The 20789-nt window shown below is 38.5% G+C and overlaps 3 protein-coding genes across 8 annotated transcripts; 1 reads left to right on the top strand and 2 right to left on the bottom strand.

The window, feature by feature from the left end:
• The first annotated feature begins 2 nt into the window (after nucleotides 1-2).
• On the top strand, nucleotides 3-1008 carry LOC121983982 (enoyl-CoA delta isomerase 2, peroxisomal-like). The gene has a single exon (XM_042536718.1). The coding sequence runs from the start codon at nucleotides 121-123 to the stop codon at nucleotides 865-867; it is 747 nt and encodes a 248-aa protein (XP_042392652.1). The 5' UTR covers nucleotides 3-120; the 3' UTR covers nucleotides 868-1008.
• Nucleotides 1009-1314: 306 nt separating this feature from the next.
• LOC121983981 (mitoferrin-like) lies at nucleotides 1315-4954 on the bottom strand. The gene is made up of 2 exons (XM_042536717.1): nucleotides 4117-4954; nucleotides 1315-1929 (listed from the first exon to the last, which is right to left on the bottom strand). The coding sequence occupies exons 1-2, from the start codon at nucleotides 4822-4824 to the stop codon at nucleotides 1723-1725; spliced, it is 915 nt and encodes a 304-aa protein (XP_042392651.1). The 5' UTR covers nucleotides 4825-4954; the 3' UTR covers nucleotides 1315-1722.
• A 579-nt stretch (nucleotides 4955-5533) lies between these two features.
• LOC121983980 (protein SUPPRESSOR OF PHYA-105 1-like) lies at nucleotides 5534-16302 on the bottom strand. Of its 6 annotated transcripts, XM_042536713.1 has the most exons (10): nucleotides 15932-16158; nucleotides 15628-15755; nucleotides 15476-15506; nucleotides 13792-15314; nucleotides 11878-12035; nucleotides 9155-9992; nucleotides 8010-8156; nucleotides 7415-7732; nucleotides 7063-7122; nucleotides 5534-6506 (listed from the first exon to the last, which is right to left on the bottom strand). In XM_042536713.1, the coding sequence occupies exons 4-10, from the start codon at nucleotides 15274-15276 to the stop codon at nucleotides 6315-6317; spliced, it is 3198 nt and encodes a 1065-aa protein (XP_042392647.1). In that variant the 5' UTR covers nucleotides 15277-15314; nucleotides 15476-15506; nucleotides 15628-15755; nucleotides 15932-16158; the 3' UTR covers nucleotides 5534-6314. The 6 variants fall into 6 exon arrangements, 5 of the variants coding, with proteins under 5 accessions (XP_042392647.1, XP_042392646.1, XP_042392645.1 ...); XM_042536712.1 differs by lacking the exons at nucleotides 15476-15506; nucleotides 15628-15755; nucleotides 15932-16158 and adding an exon at nucleotides 16169-16302; XM_042536711.1 differs by lacking the exons at nucleotides 15476-15506; nucleotides 15628-15755.
• Between the last annotated feature and the right edge of the window lie 4487 nt (nucleotides 16303-20789).

Raw genomic sequence — 20789 nt, 5'->3', positions numbered from 1 at the left:
CATCCACCGTCCACTCCCTTAGTAAAGGAAGCATTAAAGTTGCAATAAACGATTACATTGTTGTAATAATATAAAAAGACTTCTCCCATCCGTCGCCAGCCGCGCGGGGTAGACCACGAGATGTGTTCCCTCGAGAGACGTGACCGCGTCTTCCTTCTCTCCATCACCGGTGACGGCCAGCACCGCCTTAACGCCGACACGATCGCCTCTCTCCGATCCTCTCTCGCCGAGATCCGTTCGCAAGTGGCCGCCGCCCCCGGCGGCTACTCCCTCGTCACCGCTGCCGAAGGGCGCTTCTTCTCCAACGGCTTCGATCTCGCTTGGGCCAACGAAGCGGGAACCCCCTCTGCCTCCCGACAGCGCCTCTCCTCCCTCGTCGCCCTCTTCAAGCCGGTGGTGGCCGACCTCCTCTCCCTCCCGATGCCCACCGTCGCCGCCGTGACCGGCCACGCCGCCGCCGCCGGGTTCATGCTCGCGATCAGCCACGACTACGCCGTGATGCGGGGGGATCGCGGCGTCCTGTACATGAGCGAGCTTGACATCGGGCTCCCCTTCCCGGACTACTTCATGTCGCTGATGCGGGCGAAGATCGCCGATCTGCGTACGCTGAGAGACGTGACCCTGCGGGCGAAGAAATTCTCGGCTGCGGAGGCGGAGGCGAGGGGGATCGTCGACTCGGTGCACGGCAGCGCGGCCGAGACGGTGGAGGCGGCGTTGCGGCTGGCGAAGGAACTGGCGGCGCGGAACTGGGACGGCGGGGTCTACGCGTCGATACGGATGGGGGCGTTCCCGGAGGCCTGCGCTGCGGTGGGATTGGCGGAGCACGACGACGCGGAGAAGAGGAAGACCTTCGTCTCCAAGCTCTAAGGTGCGCCGGATTAGGGTTCGTGGTCCCCTACTGCGAACGTAACATTGTTAATGGGGCCGTATGGATAAAGAATGAATGGTGTTTGGATCTGACACCTGAGAATAAAAGGAGATATAATAAATTTGCGACTTTCCCCGTAATTTACTTATTTCTCCTCAAATTTATTTTGTAAATTTAGTAGATTTATTTAAAAATTTTGATTGTTTAATTCATAAATTTATTATTTAAAAAAAATAGATTTATTTGATGTCGACTATGTGGTAAAAATATTAACAATTGTGACAAAAAATGAATACGTTCACCTCTCCAATGTCCCTGTCAATCCGTCTCAAGATAAATACGAAAAAGGTAAATCATGAATGATTATTAACTTTTGAGAAGTATTACTAGCTACTAAACTCATCCGAAGAGACTTACGGTAAAATATTAACAAAGATCATCAACTATTCAATATTCAAGTCATATTAAAGATATAAATCATCTAAATGAATATAGTACATAGAATCCAAAACCTGCCAGTTATCATGAAGATATTAATCAAACATGAGCTTCCTAAAACTCACATGAATTCTCTCAAACACAAAATAAAAGTTCATCAGTTCTATCTACTTGGGGGGTATTAAGAATTGTGCATGATCATTGTTCTCATAACAAACATAAAAACAATGCCACCAAATTCAGAAATCTTGCTCACTCTCGTATCCAGATATGGACACAATTCTCTTCCTTTTCCGAGGATCAAAACTATGGTGTGAAATAAATATGTATGATAATTCTTCCAGGGCAGCTATTTCTCTTAGTGGCAAAATTAGTGTTCGAACATTTGATCGGCGGTGAGCGCTTCTGCAGCGAAGTCACGATGAAGAGCTCTCGTGAGTGTTCTTCTGAAGGAAACTTTTCACAGCCTCGTATGTGGACCAGCATATTGCAGCAGCTGGGGTATGAAATAGCACCCTGGGTTTCAAACCTTGCAACAGGGCTCTAGGCCCTTCCTTTGCGACTATTTTCTTCATGACCATGTGAACTGAACTACTACCAAACTTATCCGCGCCACATACACCCTGTAAGACAATGAAGGGAATGAATCATGCAAAAAGTTTCAGTAATTGGTACGAGAGATTACATAGTTTTCAACTAATTAGTCAGGCTCAATCTTTCTCTTGTAAACTTTCAAATTCCATAGACCAGATGTTTGTTCAAAACTCATAACGGCTTTCTAAATATGAAGGAGAAATAATAAAAACGGAGAATAGTTGTCATAAAACAAGCTAAATGAAAATAGGATGGAATTGAGCAACCTAAATATTTGAATACGACAAGCTGACCTACCGATTGGCGAGAGCCTTTGTCATGACAATAGGTTTGCCAGTGGAAAATTTTGGATCTCATCCATCTAGGAGAACAAGAAACAAAAAATAAGAAAGATCTCTGCTTCATTTGTCCAGCTTAAGGACCATCACCTAATTGGTTGTTTTGGGACAATAGGTCCTTACCAGTTTGAAAAAAAAAAAAATGATCGGCAACCATCAATAAAACCAACACATTACAATTTTGTTTGGAATAAAAATGAAAAAGATCATGCCACCTTCCAAGTCTCCGCCCACCCTTCAGGCATCATTTTTTTCAGCTTCAAGATCACTGCCTAACTGGGCTTAGGCATCCCAAAACCTCCCTAAATGTTCAGAAACATCTTTAAATTGAATTAAACACTAGAAAGTGGCAGATAGGATTTCCATGTACAAGACACAGAATATACTGAAAGAGTGTACTTTTCAAGTTGGTTCCACTAAGGCACAGTTGCACCCATGAAACTTATCATTTCTACAGTCAGTGGACTGGAATTAGCTTAATCGAGAAAGGTCATTCCAAATGTCCAATTCCCATTACCACAACATTTGATGTCCCAAGATGAAATAGTTTTTTCACAGAACTTGATTAAGCAAGAAAAGTAGAATAAATTATGCAACCAATCAAATCAGACAAAAAGAGTTGTGCTGCATAAGTTAGCATAGATCGCATCAAAGCTGATTTTAGGTGGAGTAGCTTACTGGTAGGAATCGGATCACTCCATATGACACCAATAATATTGAATAAGCAAGCTGATCTCTTATTAAATTCAAAATCATCTTGGTCAAGTTGTATATGCATTGCTTGAGTATGTAGGGAAGATACCTCACAATGGTTACTACAATGCAAAGATACATATTGTACAATTACAAGGAAGAATGTTAATGCACGAGCCCAAGATTTTTCAGCTAGTATGATAAGTTGATGAAGTGTAGCATAAAAAACACAAATAGGATATGGGTTTACAGTGAATCAACTTTCAAGTTACTTGTGCATAAACCTTATTACATAGTGGTATAAATCACACCTTAGAAATTTCAAGGTGATGACTGATGACAAATCTCAGAGAACAGAGAAACAACTTCAATATTCATAGACCCCATATGTTGGTAAGCATTAGAAAGCAGAAGGATGCCCTCAAATCAATCAAGAGATGGATATGTAAAGCAACCAAGGCAATTCTTAGCAGTTACGCAAATGGAGAAAAATAGTTGTACTGACTATAAAGCTCGGATAAGAAAACAGTGGTAAAATCAAATTTCAAAAAGAAAAAAAAAAACCTAGTTTGGTACTAATTGTACTTCTCCATTTTCATGATGTGGAGGTCTATAGAAACAGACTTATCGGTACTTATACAAATTCAACATATCTAGGTAGGGGATCTCCAACTGGGGATAATAACGTTTAGGAACCACTTAACATGACATTTCATTACCTTTGAACAAGATATATAAAGAGTTTACAGGCCCTTGCATAAAAGCAATATTAACAGCAATTGAAATTGCATTAACATGTCCAGTAGATTCTAGAATTATAAAACATCTTTCCTCCAATAAGTAAGAGGAGGGCTAAAAAACTTACTTTGGATTTTATATGAACCTTGATACGATTAGGAAGCTACTGGACATCAAGATTATTTATATAATAGAATCATAATGTATGTTTTTTTTTTTTTTATCAAAACACTGGTTTTCCATGGACGTTGAGGATCTTAATTCTTAAGGAAATAAAAAAAAATGTTATTTGATATTCACCACCAATGTAAACAGAGAGGTGCATTCTACATTTTTCAAAAGCGCTCAGCAATAATATGGATTAATTTGATAGATAAAGGTTCAACCTTTAATGAGGAGAAGATGAAAATTCGAATTGAATATCAGAAACGAAGTTAGGAAGCATACTTGGCATTGCAGCCTTGTCTTGACCACATCTAGCGGAGTGGTCAAAGCGCTAGCAAGAGCACCTGCCGAGCCACCTGCTGTCAAATGAACCACAAGCTTTTCCTCACTCGAATTCTCCGGAGAGATCTCAAAGAGAATTTTTTTCACTGCCTCATATGTGCTGAAGTGAACAGCGGTGAATGGCGCGTTCATAAGGACAGTTGTCCGATACGAGGCATAGAACGACTTGATCCCTTCGTCCCTCAGCATCCTAACTATGCAATCCCTCACTCCGCTGTAGGGGCTCGAGCGTAGCTGAAGGCGCTGCTTGACAACGTCCATAGGCGTGAATACGGTGTCGCTGGCGACGGTGGCGGCCACCCCGGAGGCGGCATGAATGAGAGGATGGTGATAGCCATCATGGCAATCGCCACCGAGGCGGCCTTTGCAGATTTCATAGACAGCAAAGTAGGCGGCGTGGGCGGGGCCGGCGCCGAGGCCAATGGCGGCGATGCCACGGTAGAGGCCGGAAGGGCCCTCGGAGCGGACGATGGAGGCGAGCAAACTGCCGACGTTAGGCTGTCCACGAGGGCAACACGAGGAAGTGGAAGACAGGGCCACTGTCTGCATCCGGGTCTTGAGGGTGTCGACAGGGAACATCGCCATGTGCTCCGCCATGCCCGCGACGGACCCGGCCACCATGTACTGCCAGAACCCGCGTCCTTCCATCCGGCTACGTTTCCGGCGACGAATGTGAGGCGGGGATTTACGGAGGAACCGAACCCTAGAAAGAGAGGTGGGGCGGCGAGGAGAGGAAGAGGCGCGGTGGCGCAAGAAGCAACGAATAAAAGCGGGCAGAAAAAATATAGCGGGATGAAGAAATACTTCTCTTATCTCACTTTACATACCCACAGTCACTGTTAGCAGCCAATGAAATTATTCGTGTGGGTCCCGCGCGGGAACCACCGCTACTTGTTGCAATAGGAAAGCAGGTACGTTTCGGGTAGCGGGGACGAACCATTCAGAAACGGGCGATCGGATCGGATCTGGATCGGATGATAGCTATTATATATGTTTTGGTTGTTTAGCACTTACAATGTATTTTATTATCTAATTAAGATTTTGTTAAAATTTAATTTTAAAAAATAAATATTTAATAATATTAGTTTATAAAATTAAAGTTTTTTGGAAATTCTTGGATCAGATTAGATTTGATGGACTAAATCACTAGATTAAATCACCACCACAAAAAAATTAAAAAAATGGAACATTGTTTAAATGTCTCAAACTATAAGGATATGCTATATGAGATGGCAAAAGATAATTTGCCCAGCTTTAGCATCCCACTAATCCGTCCATAAGTTAATATGAAGATAAATGACGAATAACTACTAATCATTAATATAAATGACAAAGTATTAATATAAATGACAAAGTATGAGAAAAGGCATGAATGAAATATTGTATTAGAACATTTAATTGCATGTTCAACATAGTACAAGCCAAAATTTATAGTTGATGATCGAACTTCTACCAGATTGATCTAAAACAACCTGTTATGTACATCAGATGGATCAGATTATTACAAAACGACCAAAAATGAGATGTTTAAACAACAAGATAATATTATAATCAACAATACAACATATGTATCTTCTATTCATAATCTATTTAAAATTTTCATCAACCAATGAAATGTAGTCAATGGCCGAGCATAATCAAAGACTGAGTCAGTCTCCTAAACGAACCACCAACAAGCTGGAACTGATTTGCCTATGAGCAAATATGATGATGCTGACTTTTGGGAGGTGATACAGCTTCAGCAATCACTAGGTCTCGTTGCTTCCACCTTGGTAAACATCGTTTAAGTGTACATGGGATACCAAAATTTCTGTTTTATCAGGCTACCGCAATGGCACAAGTTGTACTCGGTTCCAGTCCGCTTGGACGACTTGAGATATTGTCGTTAGCTTTCAGATTGTCGTGGTTGTTAAAACAAGAAACGGGGCTTTGCTTGGATCTTGATGGTTCAACAAGTACGTGTAACTTCAGTGTGCTTATGTGGCTTCAAACCAGGACAAACCTGATGTCTGGGTCTTTTTTGAATGTCGTCCCCATGCCGTATCATACTTGTGCAGAGATCATTTTTTGCATTCTGACCGACTGAATTATGAGCAGTTCCGCCAGAACTTTTTGGTGAAGCCTGACATTTTTCGTGCTTAAACCAGGTGCAGCACTTTCATGCTGCCAGTGGAATTTGTAGCGACCACCATATTTGATTTGCCTCTCCAACAAACACTTGAGACAAACTGTCCGCCATCATCATCGGTCTCCAGTGCGGTGATCGGATCAATGGAACCAAATTTGTGAGAAACCATTGGCATAGGGAAAGTTTTGTAGTAAGCATAAACCTGCAAAACAAACAACAGTGCATCCTGAGATAAAACCGGGAACCAGGACAAGAACAGTCAAGAAACCGTCTTCTTCCTTCTCTGATTGAAGTATGTAATATTTATGGACCAACTAAGTTAGCAAGAGTTACGGCTTCTAGTCTCGTCAATCATGTGACAGATAGTCAGCTGCCAGCTTACACAATATTGAAAACTAAGTTGAAAATTAAGTCCGGCAGTCCGGTACACAAAGCTTCCGCCATGCGAGGTCCCGAGGAAAGATCCATTGTACGCAGTCTTACCCTGCTTTTTATAAGAGGCTGTTTTCAGGATTCGAACCCGTGACCTTTTGGTCACATATTTTGGTCTCAATTTTCAAAAAATTGAAAATTAAGTCCGGATATTAGAAAAATTCCTTCATCAATCAAATAACACGGCATAGATAGTAAAAAAAAAGTCTGACGGTTTTTGGGTGAAAACTAAAAATGAACCAACATGGCAGGAAAAACAAAGCATTGTACAACATAAAAGAACACTTCTGTAAGTGAAGACGGTAGTCTGTGCAAGTATAACTTACTTCATTGGTTTCAGAACCACATGTTATGTATCCATCCAAGACCGACAAACCAACAAAGTTCTGCAGAAGCCACAGTGTCAGTGATGACAACCGTAATTTAAAATAAAAGATCTAAAAGTTTAGGGTGCGTTTGGTTTATGCATTTTCCATTTTCATTTTCTAGAAAACGCACGTTTTCTAGAAAATAGAAAATGACTTTTAGACATTCTTTATTTTTTCAGAAAATTCTATCTAATTTTTTAGAAAACAGACATAGAAAATGTAAACCAAACACCATTTTTCAAAAACACGCATTTTTCAGAAAATGAAAATAGAAAATGCACGAACCAAACGCACCCTTAGTGTTCTTTACCTTCTCATTTGTATGACCACTCAAGGTCAGCTTGCAAGAACTGTCTTGCAATCTGCTTGCATTGGTTTGTTTCAGATCCCAAATTTTGAGTGAGTTGTCAGTTGATGCAGAAACAATTGTTTCTGCGTCTATGAACTTCACATAGCTGACAGCCTTTCCATGTCCAGCCAGTGTACACCATGGAATTCTAGTATTTCGCAGATCAAAACAGTAAATTCTGTAATTGGCACAGCCAAAAGACAACAGATGGGAGGAGTACGGAGAGAACTGAACACAACAGACATTAGCTACGTTCCTGATGGTGCCAATGCAATTTTTCTGCCGATCAATGTATTGCAATGGAATTAGCAAAATGCTTGATGAGACATATAAACACTTAACGATGCATAGTGAAAACCAATTATTTTTCTTAAATGAAGATGTAATTTGAAACATTTGATCAGATTTTCTTTTGCAGCTTGAATCTATAATCTTAATGACATTTGCTGATCATTGCATAATTCCCTCTTTCCTCATTAATGATATTTGCTTGAAATTCATGCTTTATTGAGAAAAAAGAAAAGTTGCTTCCGTTAGGCTACTCAGAAGAATGTACCTCATTAGTGCTCCACAGTTTCACAGAAAAGTCATCACCTCCACTAGCCAGTTTAGCTGGATCTACTTGTGAGAAATCAACTGACCAAGCTCTTTTTTGATGCTCTATGAACTTTGTCAAACCTTGGCCAGTGCTTGCATCCCATAACTACATTCCATTCAAGATAAATTTCATTGTCTTGCGAAAAAATCTTAACAAAAAAGACAGAAATCTCATAATATCACTCATTTATAAGCAAGCATTTTTCAGAAAACAAATCACGAAGAGGACAAAATGTCATTAAAAAGGAAAATGAGATGGCATCTGGACTAACCAATCTTATATCTCAGGAGAAAGAAGCAAGACATTTGCTTTTTCTTCTAATATTCTAATGCTCTTCCTATGAGGGAACCAAATGATAAGTACTAAAAACTTCATAAACCTAATACCAAGAACATATATATTTTTGCAACAATTTGTCACTGCAGCAATCACTGGAATCATCCAATAGAACAAAGTTAGCAATTTACCTTCAAAAAATGTCCAACATGATTTGAAGGATCAGCTTGAGTTTTCGGGTAAGGCATCAGCTAGTCAAAATTAACAATTTACCTTCAAATGTCCAACATGATTTTCTTGAGAAAATATTTTAGATCACACTTAGAAGTTTTTCACACGAGAGGATTTTCTAAATATTAGTCAGCCACCAGTTATACAAACTCAGAGATGAACCATAAAAAAACTGCTCCCACCCTCTAGCCACTTGGCGGTCGGCTATAAACTAACCTAATAATTTACCTCCCTTCACATAGAGGCGGGCTGTGAGGGGCGCCTTTTGCTACAATCAGAGATGAACCACAAAATGGATCTCTCCTTATGATTAAATTTAATAGTTTTTTTACTTGACAAATTTATGATATTATAAATTCTTATCTTAACGATCAGTTCTCATATAGCTAATCTGGCCCATGAATATAACCAATTTGTACGGTTTGTTTTCCTGCAATTTAGGTCATGTTAAAGGGGAAAACTGTAAAAGAACTAATAGAATCACTACATTATCAGTGAGAGCCCGTGAAGAGGTGTAAGCAAAACAAGATGACACTTCATTCAAATTTGTAAAGGTAATGAACTGAATTAAATGATAGTGACGTAGCAGTACAGACCTGAACTACACCTTCATAGTCTGTTGATGCCAAATAATTTCGAATATAGTTATTCCAACATACACAACTGAGCTTGGATCTATTTGTCATTTCAATCAATGGGTAATGAATGTCAACTGTGTCATCCAAAAGAGAGCTAAACTCAAAAATTTTTATTTTCTTTGATACCCCAGCAGTAGCAAAGTAGTCCTCATCACGGTCAAAGCTCAAAGAACAAATCACATTTGCACAGTGAACACTATCTGAATTCTTGAGGCTGCCACATACTTTAAACTTATTATATTGAGCAAATTTGTATAAACCGTCAAAAAATGTTCCCAACTCCTCTGTCTCTTGAACAGCAGTGTGTTGGACATGGAAATTTCTATCTCGCATCTTTAAAACATCTGTGTCTGTACGGGTTGCAGAATTGGGTCCAGATGCCTCCTTTTTGGATCTCATGGTAAAGTATGCATTCTCAAGCTGGTCAATGTTCTTCAAAAACCTTTCTTTGTATAGACATGACAGGGGTGATCTAGTCAGTTCGTCCACATGTTTTATGGTTTTATCATGAGAATAAGATTCAGGGATATAATTTAAGCTTGACGGCAAATATTTGCCACCAGAAGAGAACTTAACTTTCAACAAAGACCCTCCATCAACCTTCTCAAGATCTGTTCTTATACATTCAAAGTTTGCTAAAAGATCACCCACCTGCTTCTCCATCTTCTCTTTCGACAACAAGAGAAAATGCAACAACAAGTCAGCCTCAGCATCTTCCTCTTCAGTCAAGGCAAAAGAATGATCTATGGTTAACAATTCTCTATTTTCTTTTACTAGGTCACTCAAAATAATATCCCTGTCCAAGAAAAATATTTCATTTCTGTTAAAAAAACAATAACCACAGTGATAGAAAGAAGCTAAAACATAGAATTCATGAAACACACAAAACTAAAAGTCAAACTAAAAGTCATAGAAATAGAATAAAGTATTACTATCAACAACCATGACTTGCATAGCTAAATGAAAGATGAGAAGGCAAACAAAAATTAAGAATCAAAGCAGTTGGCTGCCTATTTACAAAACTATTTTCTAAGTAATACATGGATTGCTGAAAAAATAAAGCAAGAGCATGCAACATAAGAAACTGTGAGCCTCCTATACCTACATATGGTGTGCATAAAATCTGCTGCTTTCAGTACAAGTTTTGGTCTATTTGGCATGGCAAGGAACGCTACCCACCAGTAGTATCAGCACATGCTACCAGATAGACACAGGTTGGACCCTGCCAATCTAGCATTGGACCAAATTCATCCACTAATCTCCTCCCACTTGGCATATTTAAATGCTAAAAGAGGATAATTGCATAGTCATTTGAGTTAGGATAACATAGAAACAAATTGAAAAGTTAATATTGTTCAATATCAAAACATTTGTTGTTATATAGTTAGATTGTATAGTCATATTTTATTCAAATTTTAAATAATAATTGCTATTCATGTCTTTGGTTAAGCCAAAATGAATCTTTGATTACCTATTTGAAATTAGACCTTTTAAAATTCTATAAGATTTCAGATGGCATGGGTAGGATTTGAATAGAAATATAAAGTATAGGTTGATCCTTTCAAAAAAAGCTCAAGCTTTTATAATAAGCGGTTAGCCAATCAATTTTAATAAATCTATAGGACTTCAGAGTGCACAGTCTTGTATTACAATCCTGCCCATAAAATATTATTTTATTATTTCCAATGTTGGGTTTGGACGAATTGAATCAAGTATGATCATCCACATGTGAAAAGGGAGAAATTGAAATATAAACTCATAGTAGGTATTTTTCCTATAGCTTGAACTGTTATGATGAGTGATTAGCAATCAACTTTAATAGAAGTTAGTTATTAGAGATGATTTTGAGCACAGTCTAAGCTTTTAACTTGGGCAGAATGTTTTAATTGAATAAGGTAAGGTTCAGTTGTAGGCAAATTAATTTTATTCTAGATAAACATGGAGGATATTATGGATTAAAACGTAGAGGGCAAAATATGTGTAAGTTGTGTGCGGATATAATGGATCTCTTATGATTAATAGAATTTCTTCTTTGATCCCTTTGATGTACGGTCGTAGGCTTGATGTGACACTGCAACCTCCCTCCACAACACTCTTTGTTACTCCATATCTCATTATTTCAACCCTTCTCCACATGTTCTTTCTACTTTCTTCTAATGATGTCATCCCCTACTGCAAAGCCATCTTCCATCTCAACTCTTGCACAGGTTAAGTCCAACTAGCCAACTAGCTTCTTGATGGTGTCCTAGTTGGTGATAGGTGGAAACGAGAGGCATTGTTGCCTCAGTTGTGTTGGAATGACAAGAGGCAACAAATGAGCTACTTATACAAGCCCTCCATCAGTAATTGCTACCACAAGTAGTGTCCCCCAATGAAATCTCACCACAATTTTATGGCACACAATCTCATCTGCACCATGCCTTGTGGATATCTCACATTCTTTCACCTACATATGCCCCTACACACTCATGCCCTTTCCATCTTACTCCATGTGGAGTTGCCATCAGTTTCTCATCCATCATGCCCACTCCTTGGATCTTTCCGAGCTACCATAATAACCTCCAAGTTCACTCACCAAACAAAAGGTAAGGTCTTCACTTCAGTCCTTCCTCCTCTTTTGTCTACTTAGTTACATGAATGGTCATAATCCTGGAATGAATTATAAAGTCAGAAAAAAGCACCTTAATTTTGGCCGAGAATAAGGGTCTGGGTGCAACAACCAAAGGCAGAAACCAGCTTCCTTAGGCCTTTCTGATAGAAAATTTGAAGGAAGGATTCGAACACTGATATCTGACATTGCAGAGCAATGAACTTCCCATGTTTCTGAGTGGCAAAAGAGCTGAAAGAAAGCAAATATCAGAGGTAATTTCATAAGCTGGGAAAAGGAGGTAAAAGCTCCAAAATTCTCCTGATTTACAGGCACAATGATATGATACTGACAAAAATAGATTTTTTTTAAGAACCAGAAAAGTCTAAATTAAGGGGAAAAAGGTCTCTAGCAAGAGAGAAACCCAAAATGTACGTAAACAACAGCTATCCTGGTGCATACTAATTCTCTCCTAGCTATCTTTTTCTAAGAATGATTTAAGAATAGCTCCTAAGTTTTCGCCTTTTTTCTTTGGAAACCAATAATCTAAACTCCTGCTTCCTGTGGCTTTTAATTCTTGATGTTTAAGTGAACCAACAAGAAAGAACCCAAAAGATTCCAACCATATTAGTTTACACTGTATAGCATCTATTTGAAATAAAATTTGGTTAAGAAAAAAAATTAAGAAGATGCCCAAACAATTAAGGGTAAATTTTTAATTATCAACATATAAGAATAAAGGCAATACACAATGTCATTCTAATTATGAAGGCATCAAGTTGATGAATCAAATTATGATACTTTGAGAAAGAATTATTGTTAGGGCAATAGGAGATGAAACAATTATTTCTAAAAATCAATTTTGTGTCATATTTGGAAGATCAAGCATATATGTTATTTATTTGATAAGACAATTAATGGAAAATATAGAGAAAATTTGAATAAGTTACATGTGTTTTTTTATTGATATATAAAACCCTTATGATAAAGTCCCTAGACTAATATTGTGATGAGTTTTGGAAAGAAAGTAATACCTAGAATTATATTAATGTGATAAAACTTGAAAATATGTATGCAAGTAGTTTTATCAATGTTAGCCACTTGGCATGTGACATGATTTTCTATGGTTGTAGGTTTACATTAGAACAACTAAATAATTATATTTAATATAAGCCTCCTTGTGATGTTATTTGCAAAAGATAGATGTTAATTGAAGAGAGTGTAATTAGATTAAATTTGAAGCTTTAATTATCGAGAAGAAATTTAGAATAAAAGTTTTAAGATAAGTAGAACAAAAACTCGTACATGAAATGTAATTTCAGTAATAAGGAAAGAATTGGTGGAATTGTTAAGATGGACAAAAATAAAAATTGTTCAAGTTTTAGACTTTTAGGTATGTCAGATCTATTATTAAAAAAAGAGGATATTGATGTTGGAATAATTAACAGGATAAAGAATGAATGGTTGAAAAGGAAAGAGCTCGTAGAGTCTTGTGTGTTTATCTTTCCCACCATACTGTTTTGTGCTATTAGGAAACAACACACAACAAATATAATTAGTTAATATAACTAGGAAGGATATGTGGAGTTATTGCAAGGATTTTTTAGAAAATGCAAGTATTCGATCATAATTTAAGTATAGCTTCAAAAATGATCCAATGAGCAGCTTCAAAAATGATCAAATGAGAGAAATAGGTTGAGATGATATGGACATACTTAAAAGACAACAAATAGATTAAAAATGAATCTATTATAATGAGCAGTTTAAAGAGTAAAGGGAGGTAAAAAATAATTAGTCAATGAGATAAATATGAGTGAATGAATTTTAATATCACTAATGATATTATCTTGCATAGAACTCGTGGATGAATAAGTTTCATATAGCCAACCACAGATGGTGACGATGACATATCTGCTACAGAAATCCTAAATGATTTCTTGATCAACAAATTTAGTTGGAACCAAACATGAGCTATGAGATTATTATTTCATAGTGCCATTCTCCTTACCTCAAAAAATAGAACCCCGAGACTGTAGATATTTGATGATAAAGAAGTTATGTGATCATGCAATTCCTCTGGACTAGCATACCATCCCTCCTCCAACTTCAAAAATTCAGACATTGACTGTTGGCTGATGGTGCATGAACTTGCTCTATGAATTGTATAAAGCTTGTCCAATGCCAGCCCACCCAAACAAGATCTGAAATTTTCTGATCTGGAAATATTACCTTTTTCTTGGCTTTGATCTTTTCCCCTAAAACCAGAATGTCTGGAACATGCATTGATGTTATTAGTAAGTTTCTGATACTTCAGTTCCAAACAATCGCCAGGCTCCTTGCTTTGTTTAATGTGCATTTTCCTTTTGCCCAGACAACTAGCATAGTGAACATCCTTTTCTACAGAAACTGACAACATATCCTTCTGTCCTAGCGGGATAAAAGATCCTATGTATTTGACTTGATTTAGAGGCATAACAAGAAAATATGATGGTTGTAAATGTTGTAAAGCTAGACCTTGGCAATGGCAAGCATCTACAAGATCCAGAATCTGATTAAAGAATTGCATCCTCTCAACCCTGTTTATCCTTTGCAACTTAAGCTGAAGCCACTCACGTAAACTAATCCCTTCATGATGAGCCACTATCCCACCACCTAAAAGGCACATGCTATCTGTCACATCACCTTGCTTATGTGATGAAATAGATGTTCCTTTGCTATCGGTATTAAGTCTCATAATATTTTGTTCGTGAACATTGGCAACAAATGCATCATTATTTTCTTGATGTCTAGATGCAAGACTCTTACCCTTTATAAAACTTCTATTAAAAAATTGTTGAAATCCAGATGCAGAAAAGATCTTAGATTGGATGCTTCCGGGAAAAGAAAGTCTACTGTGAGAATCATCTACGACCACATGTTTGTCAGCTGCTCCAACATTCTCTGTTATCTTCAATGTTTTTGATTCATGCATGCATGTCAGTGGCCTTGAAGAGTCAATAGAACCCAAATGTGCTCTGCCTTCAGCATCCTTGTTTCCCAATTGCAAATACTCATTTAGTGTTTTTTCCTTTGCTTTGCCAGCAACCATTTTAAAATTTGACCATAAATGTGTCATGGTGGAGGATTTTCCACTAGTTGAGCAACCATCCAAGGACAAGTTAGGGCTCTTATAATTCTTCGAAGTCAGCTCTCCCACTTTAAGTGCTAAGTTAGTAGGCCGTGAGTTTGTACACGGCCTTTGAAAATGGTCCCGATTTACCATATTGTCACAAAACTCTCTTCCAGAGACAGTTTGAAGACTCATCTCAGGTGACTGCAGCAGAGACAATTGCTCAGGCCAATCAGAGTCTTGGGAGACTTCTGGACCTGATGTTTCAAGTGCTTTTCCATTGTCTTGTTGTGGTAGCTGATCACTTTCTATGTTTTTAATATGAGAAGCCTCATTCGGATTACCAGTATCTGCGTTTTCAGTTGCTTCAGTTTTCCCCTCCATGCAATTTCATCAGGTTATTTAATCGCTGAAGACATAAACTGTGGAAGAAACAGGGATCCCAGTAACATCAGAATAACCAAACAAAGCTTTTTCAGAAAGATTGATTAGAAGAATATTTCAAATGGACAGACATTTTGGATTTAAATTCAAGACTGGGAACGGCTACATAACAATTATCAGATAGGCAGAGAGGATTTACCAGTACATTAAGCTCTTCAATCCCCAATGAACTATGAAAAAAAATAAGTGCATCCATGCAATCAAAAGAGGAACCAAGAGCAGAATGAGTCTATGATAGTGGTCTGAAAAAGCATTCTTGCCACCCAAAATTTCACTATGTTTACTAATTACCAAGTATAAAGAAATGCTGACATGGTTGAATGCAACAGGCGCAATCGAGGGCAACGCTATGACTAAAAACATAAAGAGGCCGAAGGGAGGAAGATTATCATTACGCTTTGCAACAGCTACCTTTTTTCCTGTCTCCAATGTGATTGCACAAACAATTACAAGGGAAAAAAAAGATTGTTAAGATTTAAGAACCATCAAATTCCTACCAAATTTGAGCCAAACAGTGGAGCCAATGGCTCCGATTGGCTCCATTAACCAAGACCGAGTGCACCGTGTGAAGAAAAACCCTAGTCACCGTACATACCTCGAGGCTCCGCAAGAACAAAATCGATCGCGGAGAGGATTCCCGCTCGAACGCAAACAATTACCCTTGGATGTTGCAGCCAACAGATTCCCAAACCCAGACGATTGACGGGAACAAAAAACAAAAAACAAAAAAAAAATCGATCAACAGGATCCAACTTTCCAAACAGAAAAGCCAGTAGGGATTATATGATTTCCGGATCAAAAAAATATATATATAAATGAGCAAAAACTTTACCTTCGCAGCCAAAATCTCCCCATCCGCCTCGTCCGTCTTCGGTTGCTGTTTTTAAAGCCTAGCGAAAGCGATCGCCTGACTCACTCTACCGAGGAAAATTTTCATTTATCTCCCTCCAAACTCGAATGTTCTAAATTTTACCTTTGTAACTACGAAGTGAACAGGAAAATTACCTTTACACGCCTTAATTTTTACATATTGAATCAGATTTCAACACCAGATGTCTTTGTTATCGTCAAACTATCCCCCAGATTAATTTACACAAGTTTCGATGTGAAATCACATTTATTAAGTAGTTTATTGAAAAAGGTAAAAACGAGGTGAACATTTTTTTAATAAAAAAATCACACGATGGGTGAGAAAAGACGAAGGAGGTTTTTGCTATTCATCAAGCTGACGTGGCTCTTTCGTGACCGTGGCGTAGCCCAGCTAACAGTTTGTTCTTCGGTGGGACCAACGTATATCGGTCCGATCCAGGCCCCGTCAGCGAGGAGCCACCGCCCCGGTGGGACCGGAAGACAGTCACCACGTGAAGCTGGTTCGCGGGAGGTGTGGGCCGGTCGGAGAAGAACGGAGCTGGGGCTGGAAGTCCACGTGAACAAGGGCCAATGGCATTTGAGAATTTTAAGGTTCTGGTAAAAGAATTGTTAAACTGTTAGAAGCGAACAAAATCCGCATTCATGCCGAGCGTGGTTATCTGGGGCTTGTTTCTAACTCCAATTGGATATGCAACACTGTCAGTGAGCCTCTGTTTGCGTCCTTGTGAGATTCTCACCTGCTATTTTATCCGGCCTTTCTATTTGCTTTGGGATGCTGCCAGGATGTGGAAAAATTTATGCATACCTGTTGTTTCCTATTGATCATTTTTAAAAATTGCATGATTAAGAATCGTCTATTTTCAGTTATATCAACTCAAGGAATCCTTAAATCTTATGGAGAAGAAAAACACATCCATTTTTTTACGGATTTTCATCTTATCACTACAGAACATAACGGAAATCTTAGTTCAAACTTTAACTAATGAATAAAATACAAATAAAAATTTTGTTAAAAATAAGAAGGATGAAAGTGAAGAATTTGAGAGAAACCAAAGTAATGAGAATGAAACATTTATAGGAAATGAGAAAAAAATATAAATTATAATGATTTGAATGAAAATGAAATTCACAAAACTAAATATATTGATAATTGTTGTGATGATGAGTATATAAATGAATATCAATGTTTGACCCCTAGATATGATTTGAACATATTTGATCCAAGAGTTTGAGATAATCTTTATATATATTTATATATATATATATATAAAAGAGATTTACTCATGGAAAGAGGTATTAAAAAAGAGAAGATATTCTAAATATTCCTTTAAATAAAGAATCTTGATACTATTGGTGTAGGGAACACTAGACGATCGAGCCTGTATTTTGATAATGACAAAGAGATTCAAAGTTAAATTGTCTTGTGATCTAATAAGTGTGACTAAGTGTACAGAAAAGTTCTAAGTGATCTTAGGTAAAAGAAAATCCTAGCTGCAGTTAGGCAGGTGGAAAGTCCTAGCTGCGATTAGGTGTTAGTACCTCAAGGTAGTTTTGATGTGATCAACCAAGTGAGGTTAGGTCCTGTTGGTATTTAACCCCTGTGTCTAAGTGTGCAGAAACTTAGGAGCACAGGAAGTTGAGCGAAAGATACAACTAGCGAGAAGGACGGCATGAGAGAGAACCGACTGGCTCGGTGTGTCCGAGGTATGAGGTGCTACGAAAGAGTACGCGGGCGGATAAAAAGGAGGTGTGCGACGTTCTCCGAGGGCCGAGAAGCCGAAGCGGAAGTTTGCTCGAGAAGGTCGGGAGTTGGGCTCGGGTGAGCCCTATTCCGGATGGCCGAAATCACTGAAGCGGAAAATCCGGACCAATGTTAGCGAAACCGGAGCAGAAGACCGGGATACCTCCAACCAAAGAGTTGGCCCAAGGTCTGTTCAAGGTCCAAAAATACTATATATCTATATATATCTTTTCCTCACCGAGGTCGCTATTCTCCTCATCGAAGCCCTAACTCTCTCTCACCCTCACAATTCTCCTCGATAAAGGCCTGAAGCCCTCCCTCACCATGCTTTCCCTCCCTCATGACAACTACACCTCAGCAAGACGAGCTCTCTCTAGCTATATCTCCCCACCCTCCTGTGGATCTAGGTTTTTCAGCCCTCTCTCACTGCGACGAAGCTCCTCGAAGCTCCCCCGCAATGTCGACCCTCGCTATGCCCTCCCTCAAGCCTCCCTCACTCGCCGCGACGAAGCTACGGTTTCCTTGCACCTCCCAGCTCCCTCCCTCACCGTGACGAAGTTCCATTGTCGGTAAACATAAATTCCAGATAGGAAAAACTTTTAAAAGACAAAACTAGTTAAATTTTAATTTGCAAATTTTCTTTCTGAATTTAAATTTACAAATCAAAAAGTTACTTCCCCTGTTGATTTTCCCCGTTGTACCCTACTCTCCCTCGCCGCGATAAAGCTCCCTTACCGGTAAACACTCATGCTTTTCATTTTTTTTGTTAATCATGTTTTGTTTTTGTCATTTTGTGTTATAATTCCTTCATACATGTGTTGGACCCTGTGGTTGTTTTGATGTGATTAACCAAGTTAAGGTAGGTCCTATTTTGTGTTGATCCTTGTGTCTAAGTGTGCAGGAGCTTAAGAACACAAGAAGTCAAGCGAAAGATGTAGCTAGCGAGAAGGATGACACGAGAAGGGAGCTGACGGGCTCGGTGCATCCGAGGGACGAAGTGCTGTGGAAGAGTACACCGGTGGACGAGAACGTACGTGACGTTCGAGGGACGAGAAGCCGGAACGGAAGTCTGCTCGAGGAGAATGCAAGAAATTAGGTTCGAGTGAGCCCTATTTCGGTTGGCCTCAATCACTCAGGCAATCGGAGTAGCAACGGAACAGAGAGAAGCTGTAAAGATTGTTGGAGGCGCCCTCAACAAGAGTTGAAGGCGCCTTTGAGGCATGCCCGTGCCTCCGCCACCTTCAGGCGAAAGGCACCCTCCATAAGCATGGAGGGTGTTGTCCATAAGCATGGAAGACGCCCTCCATGAGTATGGAAGTCATCTTCGGCCAATCAAAGTAGCCTTTGCAGTGGATAAAACTTTATCCACTGCGCCTCGCTGGAGGCACCCTCAAGTTACAGATAAGTTTTTCCAGGGGTTATAAAAAGACCTCTGGACCTAGGAAATATGTAGCAACTGCTGTAATCAATTTTCTAGTCTTTTCTGAGTTTTCATAAATTGTAAGAGGCTTCTCCGCCTACATGAGGGAGATATTTCTAGTGGAGTTTTGCAACCGCCTTGGATTAACAATCACCTTGGTTGTAATCAAGTTAAATCTGTTAGACTCTTTTAATTATATTAGTTGTTTATTTGAGTTTATAATTATTATGATAGTGCTATTAATCTTAGTTGAAAAAATAGAGAAAGGTTTTGTCTTATTTTTTTTTACAGACGTTTAAAAGAATTGTTAAACTGTTGGAAGCGAACAAAATCCGCATTCATGCCGAGCGTGGTTATCTGGGGCGTGTTTCTAACTCCAATTTTATATGCAGCACTGTCAGTGAGCCTCTGTTTGCGTCCTTGTGAGATTCTCACCTGCTATTTTATCCGGCCTTTCTATTTGCTTTGGGATGCTGCCAGGATGTGGAAAAATTTATTCATACCTGTTGTTTCCTATTGATCATTTTTAAAAATTGCATGATTAAGAACCGTCTATTTTCAGTTACATCAACTCAAGAAATCCTTAAATCTTATGGAGAAGAAAAACACATCCATTTTTTTTTACCGATTTTCATCTTATCACTACAGAACAGAACGAAAATCTTAGTTCAAACTTTAACTAATGAATAAAATACAAATAAAGATTTTGTTAAGCACAAGAAGGATGAAAGTGAAGAATTTGAGAGAAACCAAAGTAATGGGAATGAATTTATAGAAAATGAGAAAAAAATATAAATTATAATGATTTGAATGAAACTGAAATTCACAAAACTAAATATATTGATAATTGTTGTGATGATGAGTATATAAATGAATATCAATGTTTGACACCTAGATATGATTTAAACATATTTGAGCCAAGAGTTTGAGATAATCTTTATTTATATATATATATATATATATATATATATATATATATAAAGATATTTACTCATGGAAAGAGGTCTTAAAAAAGAGAAGATATTCTAAAGTTTCCTTTAAATAAAGAATCTTGATACTGTTGGTGTAGGGAACACTAGACGATCGAGCCTGTATTTTGATAATGGCAAAGAGATTCAAAGTTAAATTGTCTTGTGATCTAATAAGTGTGACTAAGTGTACAGAAAAGTTCTAAGTGATCTTAGGCAAAAGAAAGTCCTAGCTGCGATTAGGCAGGTGGAAAGTCCTAACTGCGATTAGGTGTTAGTACCTCAAGGTAGTTTTGATGTGATCAACCAAGTGAGGTTAGGTCCTGTTGGTATTTAACTCCTGTGTCTAAGTGTGCAGAAACTTAGGAGCACAAGAAGTCGAGCGAAAGATACAACTAACGAGAAGGATGGCATGGGACAGAACCGACTGGTTCGGTGTGTCTGAGGTATGAGG

Source organism: Zingiber officinale, chromosome 5B (genome assembly GCF_018446385.1).
Source record: "Zingiber officinale cultivar Zhangliang chromosome 5B, Zo_v1.1, whole genome shotgun sequence".
Taxonomy (NCBI): domain Eukaryota; kingdom Viridiplantae; phylum Streptophyta; class Magnoliopsida; order Zingiberales; family Zingiberaceae; genus Zingiber; species Zingiber officinale.
The sequence above is the reverse complement of the archived record's forward strand: the minus strand, read 5'-3'. Positions and strand labels throughout refer to the sequence as shown.

Coding starts and splice junctions, on each gene's coding strand:
- LOC121983982 (XM_042536718.1), top strand. CDS start 121: ATGTGTTCCCTCGAGAGACGTGACCGCGTCTTCCTTCTCTCCATCACC.
- LOC121983981 (XM_042536717.1), bottom strand. CDS start 4,824: ATGGAAGGACGCGGGTTCTGGCAGTACATGGTGGCCGGGTCCGTCGCG. Junction 1,930..4,116: donor AGACAAGGCTGCAATGCCAA/GTATGCTTCCTA, acceptor ATTGTCTTACAG/GGTGTATGTGGCGCGGATAA.
- LOC121983980 (XM_042536712.1), bottom strand. CDS start 15,276: ATGGAGGGGAAAACTGAAGCAACTGAAAACGCAGATACTGGTAATCCG. Junction 9,993..11,877: donor TATTCTCGGCCAAAATTAAG/GTGCTTTTTTCT, acceptor TTTCTTGGACAG/GGATATTATTTTGAGTGACC. Junction 7,123..7,414: donor GTGGTCATACAAATGAGAAG/GTAAAGAACACT, acceptor TGGCTTCTGCAG/AACTTTGTTGGTTTGTCGGT.